The 12,473-nt window shown below is 32.1% G+C and overlaps 3 protein-coding genes across 4 annotated transcripts; all 3 read left to right on the plus strand.

Moving 5' to 3' along the window:
* The first annotated feature begins 78 nt into the window (after positions 1 to 78).
* On the plus strand, positions 79 to 1,761 carry LOC105196865 (60S ribosomal protein L13). 2 transcript variants are annotated; one of them, XM_011163015.3, is made up of 4 exons: positions 79 to 194; positions 687 to 845; positions 995 to 1,244; positions 1,418 to 1,761. In XM_011163015.3, the coding sequence occupies exons 2-4, from the start codon at positions 703 to 705 to the stop codon at positions 1,682 to 1,684; spliced, it is 660 nt and encodes a 219-aa protein (XP_011161317.1). In that variant the 5' UTR covers positions 79 to 194; positions 687 to 702; the 3' UTR covers positions 1,685 to 1,761. The 2 variants fall into 2 exon arrangements, with proteins under 2 accessions (XP_011161317.1, XP_011161316.1); XM_011163014.3 differs by having other exon boundaries at positions 140 to 229.
* Positions 1,762 to 4,985: 3,224 nt separating this feature from the next.
* On the plus strand, positions 4,986 to 9,741 carry LOC105196866 (ras association domain-containing protein 8). Its single transcript, XM_011163016.3, has 10 exons — positions 4,986 to 5,393; positions 5,859 to 5,969; positions 6,178 to 6,489; positions 6,684 to 6,807; positions 6,940 to 7,163; positions 7,244 to 7,402; positions 7,530 to 7,646; positions 7,743 to 7,882; positions 8,015 to 8,322; positions 8,409 to 9,741. Exons 1-10 carry the CDS (start codon positions 5,319 to 5,321, stop codon positions 8,507 to 8,509), a joined length of 1,671 nt encoding a protein of 556 aa, XP_011161318.1. The 5' UTR covers positions 4,986 to 5,318; the 3' UTR covers positions 8,510 to 9,741.
* A 501-nt stretch (positions 9,742 to 10,242) lies between these two features.
* Positions 10,243 to 12,467, plus strand: LOC105196868 (replication factor C subunit 3). Its single transcript, XM_011163018.3, has 5 exons — positions 10,243 to 10,409; positions 10,871 to 11,008; positions 11,212 to 11,374; positions 11,518 to 11,836; positions 11,942 to 12,467. The coding sequence occupies exons 1-5, from the start codon at positions 10,323 to 10,325 to the stop codon at positions 12,294 to 12,296; spliced, it is 1,062 nt and encodes a 353-aa protein (XP_011161320.1). The 5' UTR covers positions 10,243 to 10,322; the 3' UTR covers positions 12,297 to 12,467.
* The last annotated feature ends 6 nt before the right edge of the window (positions 12,468 to 12,473 follow it).

Below are 12,473 nucleotides of genomic sequence, written 5' to 3' on the forward strand. Positions count from 1 at the left end.
AACGATTATTTATTTCGCTATTCCAAAATGTTAGATATCCCGAAATATTATTGATGTAATTATTATTTCGGAAAAAAGCGATGAAAGAACCCGTTCCTGTGCAACGGACAGATTTTTGCTTCGAAAAGTATCACTTTCATGTACTTCCGCCGGTCTCGCGCTCCTTTTCCGGTTTGTCTCGCGTCCGTGAGTTGGTGAGTGAATGTCAGGGGGTTTAAATCTATGCGAGGTATCGCCATCGTATATTTTACGTAATATGTAACAGTGAAAATGCGTAGCTTTCTATGCTTCCGACTACTTTTGCCTCATACATCTAATTTTTGTGATAAAATAATTATTTTCAATTTATGTTTAGTTTACGTCACGAAAGAGAGGTTAGAATCCGGGTTCATTGCTGTAGAACTTTTGTTTTTCTTCGGTAAAATTTTGTCGCGGTTTTTTCTTCGATCTCAACAATTTAATGATCTTTAATTTCATAACAAATATGAATTGTCAAATATAAATATGTAGTTAGGTTGCGTGAACTGTTACGGCTCGTTACAGATACTAACCTCTCATCTCATAATAAAATTTATACAAATTTATAATTAAATTAGTTATTGGACCATGTATCTTACTTACGAATATATTTAATGTTCAGTTTTACTTGGTGTAAACATGAATACTGAATCTTTATTCTGATGCAGATATTAAACATCAATCATGGGTAAGGGAAATAATATGATCCCAAATGGCCATTTCCATAAGGATTGGCAACGATACGTGAAGACTTGGTTTAACCAACCAGCGAGGAAGATCCGTCGAAAGCAAAAACGTGTCAAGAAAGCACGAGCCGTCGCTCCTAGGTATGTACATGAAATATGTATTTGTATTATGTTGATACTATTTTTCTAGATTCAATCTTAACTCGCTACTTTTAATGCTTCCATATATACGCAATGAACTTTATCTTCTGTTTTGGTAGTTGAATATCATTGGTTATTTTTTTCTTTAGACCTGTAAATCTTCTGAGACCCATTGTGCATTGTCCGACATTCCGTTACCATACCAAGGTTCGCGCTGGTAGAGGTTTCACACTTGCCGAGCTGAAAGCTGGTGGTCTGAACAAGAGATTCGCTAGAACAATCGGAATTGCGGTCGATCCCCGTCGTCGGAACAAATCCATTGAATCTTTGCAGACAAATGCTCAGCGCTTGAAGGAGTATAAGGCCAAATTGATCCTCTTCCCTGTAAATGAGAAGAAGGTATATAATTTCAAATTGCTTTAGATTTGTTTTATATAGAACGTTTTCTCTTTGTTCATTTTAATTCAATATTAAATTAATGTAGATACTAATTAAAAATGTGAAGTTACATGACAATTTGATATATAAGAGAGAAAAATATTTTGCATGAAATTTATTTTCTTAAATTTTAGCCCAAGAAGGGTGATGCGACCGAAGAGGAGAGAAAACTCGCGGTTCAGATCAAGGGTGATCCCATGCCTATTCGGCATCAAGCACCTGCCAAGGCGAAGGCTCGTCCTGTTACCGAAGAAGAAAATAAATTCTCGGCATACGTAACCCTTCGCAAAGCACGAGCTGACGCGCGATTAGTTGGCATTCGTGCAAAGCGCGTTAAGGACGCGTCCGACAATCCCGACGAGGTGACTAAAGTTGCGAAAGATAAAAAACCCAAGAAGTAATTCTTTTTACATATGACATCTCGTTTTCCTTATGTATATACAAAAATAAAATTTTTCTCAAGTGGAAAATATATAAATTCATTCTTTTTCTAGAATACCTTATACGATCGCTTTTTTTTGCTCCTGTTGCTTTACAGCAATAGGAGTAAATAACAAAAATGTTTATTTTATCAAAAATTGTTTGATATTCATAGCATATACGAATTACGTTAGCAGTTACTAATTGAAGCATTTTTTATTTCTCAATAATTTTTGCGTTTGCAAAAATCATAGAAGAAGAAGGTTCTTGCTTCGCCAAATTCATTTTGTGTAATTATGCAATTTTTATGTTCAGGATTAAAATCGTTAAACTATTTTTAATAAAAAAAAGGACAAATTGATTTTAAAAACCATATATATATTTTTTTAATTCTTAAGAAAATTAAGAAGATTTTAAATACCGATCGTATTACAGAATAATTTTCGAATTGGTTTGACAGATTACAAAATTCTTCTGTATAATAAAAATGCGCACCAAAAAACTTGAATAGGATAGATTTTACGAAAAAGATCAAAAGAAAAAAGAAATCTGAGAGTGGCCATGCTCACGATTTAAATTTTATCGGCCGATACTGGCCGATACGATTTTTCGAAACGCCATCTCTACAACGTGGACGTACACTGATGCTAATGCACACAATCGGTCAATTACCTCGACAAAGAGGAACGGAACCTGAGAGCAGGGGCCGTATTCTTAAAAAATAACGTATACAAATATACGAAAATACTATAGTATACGTTACATATATTATAGAGTTCCCCAGTATTTTCGTATACGTTATTTTTCAAGAATACGGCCGCAGGTGCCATGCCGGCCTTTTTCTTAGGGTCACTTGCACCAATGCCGGTTAGCTTAATCGGCTGATTTTTCTATCGGAATCAACCAATCGCATTTGTCGTTAAATAGAATTGACCTGAAATAACCAATCACATTTGACACTTAATCGACAGTTAAGGGCCACTTGCACCAACGCCTATTAACTTAATCGGTTAATTTTTCTATTAGAATTGACCAATCACATTTGTCGTTTTTACTGGTTTTTGATGGTTCTCAACAGAACCGTTTGAAATAATACTGGCACCAACTAATAGTCGGTCCAGTATCCTTCCCGTGCAACCACTTGCTGCAATCGCTTTTCTATCGAATCGTTTAAGAGGATGCTATAGTGACCGAAGAACTTCCTCGACGTCGGCATTGCAGATTATTTTTCGAGGGAGACCAGGCTATCGTTCTTTGTCCAACGCATAGATCTGTCTTTGTTTTTCGATTATTTCGCCATCTCCGAAAAGACCTATCAACTACAGTCACTACTCTGCTTGCCATTGTTTACGTGCGCTAAGCAAAATTTGTACACGTACAGCTGTTTACATGTTAAACTTTTTTGTTAGGCTTTTGACTGGAATGACACACAGTCAGTGTTGTTCATTAGAGTTTTCTAAAGTGCGGCCTGGTCTCATTTCATACATACGAGCTACAGAACGTTAGTAAATGACAAAAGTTAACCTCGGTTGACAGATCCACGAGCCAAAAATAAATAAATTTTTAACTTTTTGTTCGATTTTCTCGTAAAATTTACCAGCCCGCACTTTGTTTTGGTGCGTACTTTTATTCTGTAAAAGGATTTTGTGATCTGTAGAGCCACTTCAAAAATTAATGAACACTGTAATGTGTCGGTAATTCCCGTCACTATAGCACCCTCTTAAGGGGATGCTAAAGTCGTCCTTTTTTACCGACCGAACGTTAATTTTCGGGCAAGCCGTTCATCTAATTGCATTTACAAATTTAAAAATCCTTTTCCACAATTAAAGTATAGACAGTAATGTATAATGGACGCTATATAAGGATAATGAAAACGAAAAAAATTGGAAAATTATTCTCAATTTTTTTTGTCTTCCTTATCTTTATATAGCGTCCATTATACATTACTGTCTATACTTTAATTGTGGAAAAGGATTTTTAAAACTGTAAATGCAATTAGAAGAACGGCTTGCCCAAAAATTAACGTTCGGTCGGTAAAAAAGGACGACTTTAGCATCACCTTAAATGTGTAAAATATTGAGGCTTATGCCTCAAATTTTTCGAGTTTTTGGCATGTGCAACCAGTTGTTCTCTAGTTCTCTCATGTCTCATGGATAACTAAGAGAATCAGTAACGTATATTCTTCGTGCCAAATATTTATTATTTATATCCCTTCCAAATAAACGCACGCGCGCGGGCGTTCATCGTAATCGACTCAGTGGCGGTAAGTCAAGCTACCTACTTATGACCCAGCGAATTATTATTGACGCGCACTGTACACTGCCCGTCATTGATTCGACGGGTCATAGTAGATGGCTGACTTACCGACGTCGTAGTCTAACATATAGGGGAAAGTAGGGTTATTGTACGCACTGGGTAATTGTACGCTTCGTGGTTTGGCACCTTCCCGATGAATAGAAATTATATCACGACGATATTTGTAGGCTGAAGGCATTTTTTAAATATATAACCATACGTTATATCATTTAAAAACGTAGTTAATTGAAAAAATAAGAAAAAGTAAAATCATGATTTTTCTTGCGATTTTGGCGTTCAGAAAATAAGGCAATAAGTCCGTATTTTTACTTTAGTCATTTAATTTTGTTATACCTAACAAAAGTACGTTTTTTCCTGCGTTCTTTGAGCTATTGTTTATTAAATTTAATTAAATAGTCATCCAGTAATTGTTTATTTATCAAATCAAGTCCGCCGTCGACAATTTTACGCATCCATCTTGAAAGGCGTGAGACCACGTGAGATCAACTATAGTGCCACTAGTACAGTGTAGTGCAGTGTAGTGTAGTTAAAAGAATGGGCTATAACCTCATTTTTCCTCCGCGTCCATTTATCCAACCGCACGTACAATTACCCAAGGCCCGAGAAATTTTTTCGTTTAACCACTTGCTTCTTTTTGCTGAATATAGCATTACCAAATAAAAAATTGTTCAATATGACAATACATAATGATAAAAAAATGTTTAAAGTTTCTATTTCTGTACTCGTATCGATTTCAACTTTAAAAATCACTTCACTGCGATAAATTTCCCTTAGGTGCGTGCAATTTACCTACTTTCCCCTACATACAATATATGCTCGACTGTGGCGTCGGTAAGTCAGCCATCTACTATGACCCGTCGAATTAATGACGGGCAGTGTACATACATACATACTGACTGTACGACTGCCTCGTTTATTTACCCGTCGTGCATACATGCACACACATGTAGGCATTGCTTGACGCAACCACCGCGTGCGTGTGTGTCGCCGTAGTAGCGCATCTGTCGTCTCGGTGATTATACATTGGAAGTCGGAACGAGAAATTAAAAGCCTGTCGGGAGTCAACGTTGGATTTATCGCAATCGTTCCATTCTCGACATTGGTCGGACGATCGTATCGAGGAAAACCGGTTGGTGTCATCCGGAGTGAAAATCTGATCCAGACGTTTGCACAACCATTGATCGCGAGGTTATGGCTAACGGTCATACGAAGATGAGGAACGATCGATGTTTTTTGACGCGAGCTGATTATGTCCGCGATACGAGGAATTAAATTCGGGACTTGGTATACCAAGCTAATATGATGGAGTTAAAGGTGTGGGTGGAGGGAATTCAACGCATTGTATGCGGCGTTACTGAGACCACCACCTGTCAAGTACGTATATCATGTCAAGTTTTCTACCATTCTGTTGTGCTGTAGTTTAAACGTGTTTTTGTAGGTACATATATTTTTTTATTTCTCTTAAATGTGGCAATATCTAATTTATTTATTAGACATGATGATAATCGAAAAACTATTAAAACTGAATTGTTACTTTGTTTACGAAGGATGGAAGAAAATTGGACAGAAGAAAATTAAATGTTATATTGTAGAAAAAAAATTAGTTTTTATTAGCGTATGCTGCAATAAAAGCATTCATACACAAATTTATGAAAATAAATAAAATATATAGTAATATAATATGTAAAATAATATGTTAGTAACATTGAAAGAATAATTTAAATGCACAATAATTGATGTATTTTACAACATGTTTATTATCATCGAGAATTACATTTGTTTTATTTTACATTTTGTGAACATTTTTAAGAGCTGCTGCTAACAACAGTTCTTTTGTAGGATGTGGTATATGCACTTGCTCATGCCACAGCTCAGACAGGGAGATTTACTTTAGTGGAGCGTTGGCGAACTAACGAGCGTTTGCTGGCTCCTTATGAGAATCCTCTTAAGGTCAGGTTTTTTCTGTATTTATAATATACATTAAAAATTAAATCATTTTCACCTAATCCACATTTACATATAATTTATTTTGTCTTTACTTTGACAATTTTAAATTATTTAAATAAAACACTGTTATTAAACTAAAATCTTTGAATTAATATAAATGCACATATAAAGAATGACAAAAAATTAATGATAAATTGTTTACATGGATTAGATTTTAATGAAATGGGGTGAATATTCTTCGGAAGTTCAATTGATTCTGAGACGTTCTACACCAGAAAATAACAAAACAAATGCATTACCATCGCGATTGACTTTTGCATCACGTGCAAATGGATTACCAATTTCATTATCTGAACATGGAACATCAAGTACAGCTAGTATACAGGATGATAGCAAAAATATGTCAACCACTCAAAGTTTAGATTTCGATGATACACAAGGAGGATTAGAGAGGAACAGAGACACCAGGAAGTCACTCACGTTTAGTGGATTTCATGGAGGTATTACAGAGGGTAGCACAGAGGTAGGTCTACATTCTTAAGTTTAAAAAGATAAATTTATACATTATATGTATTAGTACACAGATAAATGTTAATGTCAATAAATATTTTAATGCAAATTATTTTAGATAAATAATTTTTATATCTTGTCTTTCATCACATTAAATTTTTCATAATTAATTTTTACTATATGTACAAATAAAAAAACTTATTTTAGATTCAAATGGAGAACAATGTAGCTGTAGTTCAGCCCACGCCACATTTGAAGAATAAAGATTTAAACGTTCGAAAAAATATACAAAAACCAGCACAGTCACCTACACGAGGAACCAATACTGAAAGTGAGCTATTCTATTGTAACTTTTTATGTACATTAAGTGCAACATGAATAATTCTATTTTATTAATAATTTTATACTGTAACAATTTTCATGGCGTTGCTTGTTGTGTTATTAATTCTTTATTTTTCTTCAGTTGCAACACAAAAAAAGGTGCGCGAAGTTCCACCTTATAGAGAACCTCCAGGTCCAGCTTCGCCGCCCTTGCGCACCTTGCCACCTTACCGAGATCCACCGCCGCCAAATTTGAACAGTCCCGGAAGATCGCAATTTGCGCATGGTAGTGGAAGTCCTCATGTGCATAAAGATGATCAGCCATCTTCTAGTAATTCCATGAAATTGAAAAGAAATCTTATCCAGGTTTTGTTGCTATAATATTATATATTTAATACAATAATTAAGGATTATTTACATATTTACAATATACATATATTACGTAGGAATTTCAAGATAAAGTGCCTACGCAATCTGTTAATCCACTCTCTGTTACGTCACAAAATATGACAACTGTTGCTTACACTCAACGATACGTTGAACTTATAAGACTAGTCAATAAGCAACGGGACACTATTAATGCTCAACAAGCTGACCTAACAAAAGTGAGATATATCTTCAATAATTTAATATAATTAACAAAATATCTTATTTTTTCAAAGTAATTATTATCATAAGATTGATTTAATTTATATAAAAGAATGTGCAACAAACTATGGTAATTACTTTTAGTTTGATGCAGAAATATTATATTGGGAAACAAAGAATAGGGAACAAATGCATCAAATGGATTATATTTCTCAAGAAATGAATCGCATCGAATCTACTGGTCGTATCATCGAGGAACAAGTAATTTTTATCTATCTTTTTTGTCTAATTATCTTTTTTGTTTAATTATCATACATTATAACATTAATAATAATTATTATTGTTTTCTTCAATCAGCTCAAAGAATTGGCTCACGTAGAAGAAGAAAGCGAAATAGTTAGGCAGCAGGAAAAAACACTAAAGTCAGAAATAACATTGCTTAGATCAAAGCTTGCCAATTGCGAAACGGAACTCCTTCAATGTAAAAATAAGATTAGGTAAATACAAGCAAATGTCTTGTAAAAATTATTATCTATACTGTTATCCTTGAATCTTTTTAATCTGTTATCGTATAGAAAATTACAGTGCGTTAAAATCAATATGATACATAATGAGAATTATAATTACAGGTTAGTTATGGAAGAGCTTGCAATGGAACAACACAATATAACCCGCGAGACAGACGAGCGGCAAATTATGGAACGGAAAATAATTAGCGAAGTGGAGCATTTACAAAATGAAGTAGAACAAGCTAAACGCGCAACTGAATTAGCTTCGCAACATGCAGATTCTTTAAAATTAGAAGTAGTTAACCTGGAGTCAGCAATTGTCGACAAAAAGCTACAAGTAGAGAGATTGGTAGCTGATATGAAGGAAGCAAATCTGCAAAGTTTAGCTGCTGCTTGCTCAGATGAGCAAGTCAAATCTTTATTAGAAGGTATTTATTTTTATCTATATGTGTATGTATGCATTGTTTGTTTTTATACGTGACTATTTTTAACAAAACAATTATTTAATCGTTAGGTGCCCATAAACCTGGAAGTACACGTAAAATGATAGGCTCACCAAGGCAGTTAGAAACTGCAGTGCCCACAAGTAAGAATCCACACGGTGTGTGGGTATAAATAAAGAAACCAATATACCTGATAATACTGTCTTACATGTGAGAAAGCATATCAAAGAATATACATTAAAATATTTGTATGTTATATTTTTTAGTAAAGTACGTAAAGTACTTAATCTTTCTACATATCTTTTATGCATTTATTTCAGTAATATGAAATAGTATTATTATGTGTGTCATAAGTTTTTATTTTTATATATCTTATTAATCCGTCATTCTATTTATATTCACAAAATATATTTGCGAGATTATTAATCAAATTTATAAATTATTACATAAATTACTCATATTTTTGAGAATACTTAATATATTTTTACATTTACTCTTGCATGATTATTAGAAAAAAAAGAAAGTTATTTTGCTTTTGAATATTATATGAATTTGTTAACAAATTATGATCGAATATAGTGTTTCGGATGTATAGATAGATTATGTATAAGAAGTAGTTAAGTCTAAAAATCAAAATTATTAGTACGCTCTATTTTAATTGTGTACTTACATATAGCTATCTTATAATTCTTTTAGTATTAAGAAATATTTTGCCATAATAGATTTAATTATGGTTTTTATTTTTTTTAGATTAATCGAAAACCTTTTTAAGAATTAATATTAATAATCGATCTAATTACATAATATTTTTATGATTTATTAATGCCATATTAACCGTGAAACTGTAAAAGAGTTTGAGAAGTTTACATCTGAAATATATTAATCAGAAAAATCAATGTTTAAATTGCAAAAGAATTTGTTTATTCAAAAATTCTTTAAATTTGAAAGTTTGCAATTGATTTTAATATATAAAGATGCATAATTTCAAAAATATAATTTGATGCAATTTAATTTACAATTCTGCGGTTTTGGCATAGCATCGACAATATACAATTATACAAATACATAATTTTTATAGATAAATCTCAAGTATTTTTATGACTCATTGATATTTTTATTAAGAACATTTATTTTGTGTATCTATAAGATTACACCGTTAGAGTTAAAATACATCTTATAGTATTAAACAGAAATATTATAATCAATGTCTACAATGTATTTGAACAGCATAATTGTGCAATAATTGATCATATGATGTTTATCTGGAAAACAACAATGTATTTTTACGTGCATACATTCATATATACAATTTATGCGTTCTATAATAGTATTGTTCTAGTAAAACAGTCCTAGTTTAATTACTCTAATTAAATTTTTCTGGCTGAAATAAATATCTGTTGCATATCTTGTGAATTATTATTACAATCATTTTTTTTTATTCTGAATGTCTTGATTTCATATCTACTTATTTCTTTTGTTTTGAGTCATCAATTTTGTCAATACGACTTTTTTATCTATTGTATTTTTTTAATATTTTTTGTCAATACTCTAAGGGCCACTTGCACCAACGCCGATTAACTTAATCGCTGATTAGTCTATCGGAATTTACCAATCGTATTTGTCGTTAAGTAAAAACGATAGACTAATCAGCGATTAAGTTAATCGGCGTTTGTGAAAGTGACCCTAAATGTTTACAATTAAAAATATGAATTTTCGAGAATATAATTTTCGGAACTTTGAAAAATTTTTGAAATTTTAATGATAACCTTGTAGATTTATATTCTGATACTTTGATTTTTGAAAATTTTAATTTTCATGATTTCAAAAATTTTGAGTGTTTTCATTACTTATTGATAATTGATAAAATCATTGGTTTTTTGATAAATTTATCAGCCGTCGGTATTTTATGAATCACGAATTTGTAAGACAATAGATTTTGGAGTAACCTCCGACGTTTGTGACAATTCTACTCAAACAACGATAAAATGAGTTTGTGGGTCGACAAATATCGTCCAAAGACACTTGCGAATTTGGATTATCACCTTGAGCAAGCAGAGGACTTGAAAAATATGGTAATATGTTATAATATTGGAGCAAAGTGGACTAAAACATTTATCTAGAAAATGAGAGGTTACCTGGCTTTAAAAGCGCGCCTTCGAAAGATGCAATGACACTAAATTTTTTCTCAAAATGAAGATAGTCAAGAAGCACAATTTTTTAAAAATATGTTTCTTGTATAAATTATTATTGATTGAATGTAAATAAAATTAAAATCCGCTTTATAAAATTATTTCTATAAAAACAGATATATAAGATTATAATTTAGATTTTAGATTATAATAATGAATTTTTATAATAGCGAATTTTTAGATTATGATAATTGTAAAACACGTGAAACCGTATTTTTTAAATTATTTTTAATATAAAAATAAATTGAAGTTTATTTAAAAATTTTGATAGAATTTATTTTAGAATTATATTGAGTTAGCTTAGAAAAATCTAAATTATTTTATTTCAATTGGAAAAAAACCAGGTGCAGAAACGGGACTTTCCACATTTATTAATACATGGACCCTCTGGTGCAGGAAAGAAAACTCGAATATCATGTATTTTAAGGGAACTTTATGGAGTCGCTGCTGAGAGATTAAAAACAGAAAACATGCAGTTTGAGGTAATTAATTTTTGTTTAATTTTACTTACATTAAACTACAATTTAGTAGTTATTTAAAAGTTATAATTTTACTATAACTATATACCATCATAGGTAGTTTTAGTGTATTTGTATTAATCGATATTCTACAAATTACATAGAAAATCATAAGACATTGATTAAAATATACTTGATATTTTTGCTATTATTATGTATATTTTCAGACACCATCTAAAAAGAAATTAGAAATATTAACAAATAGCAGTAATTACCACACAGAGGTAAATCCTAGCGACGCAGGGATATATGACAGAATTGTTGTTATGGAATTGATAAAAGCAACTGCACAAACGCATCATATAGATATAAGCCAAAAGGAGTTTAAAGGTATTTAAGAAAATGGTATTAGGACATTGTTACTCATATGTTACAAATATGTTTTGTAATAAAAGTAAAAATTATTTGCTATATTATTATTATTATTATTATTATTATTATTATATAAAGACTAAAATTATGTTATTACATAGTGGTACTGCTGTCAAATGTGGATCAACTTACAAAAGATGCCCAACATGCGCTTCGTAGGACAATGGAGAAGTATATCAGTACATGTAGACTGATTCTTTGCGCGAATTCGACGTCACGAGTCTTACCCGCGATTCGATCGCGATGCGTGCGAATCAGAGTCCCCGCGCCAACCGCTTCTGAGATCAAAAGTATTTTACACTCTATTTGTAAACGCGAAGGACTCACCCTACCCGATGAGTTAGCCAATCGGCTGATCGAAGCTAGCGATAGAAATCTTCGACGAGCAATACTAATGCTTGAAGCTTGCAAAGTCGAGCAGTAAGTAACATTACACATAAATATACACGTTAAAAATTTACTGAGTTTTAAATTGCCGAACTTTTACTACCTTCTTCGCAGCTTTAAAGATTTTTTGTTTTTCAGATATCCATTTACTGTTGATCAAAAGATATCGCAACCAGATTGGCAAGTGTTCATACGAAACACAGCCAGTATGATGGTTTCGGAACAGTCCCCTAAAGTACTTTTAGATGTACGCAACAGATTTTACGACCTGTTGACTCGTGCTATACCGTGCGATCTAATATTTAGAGGATTGTTGCAAGAGTGCATAAAGAATTGTGACGATCAGTTAAAAAGAGAAATTATCGATGTTGCATCGGAGTATCAACACAGAATGATACGTGGCTCAAAACCTATATTTCATTTGGAGGCTTTTGCTGCACGGTTCATGGCGATTTACAAGAAATATATTGAATCATCCTTGGACGGTTTTTAAAACTGTGTGTTGGGTGTACTTCTACAATTTATTTGTAAAATACATATTTTTTTATATATGATAATATTATGATAATACAATAAGTTTTTTTATCAAAGTACTACTAACTTCTAAATAATATAACTGTACTAGATACTTATTCGATTCTAAATTAAATGGAATATGAAAAAATAAACA

The sequence above is a fragment of the Solenopsis invicta genome, chromosome 6 (genome assembly GCF_016802725.1).
Source record: "Solenopsis invicta isolate M01_SB chromosome 6, UNIL_Sinv_3.0, whole genome shotgun sequence".
In the NCBI taxonomy this organism is placed as follows: domain Eukaryota; kingdom Metazoa; phylum Arthropoda; class Insecta; order Hymenoptera; family Formicidae; genus Solenopsis; species Solenopsis invicta.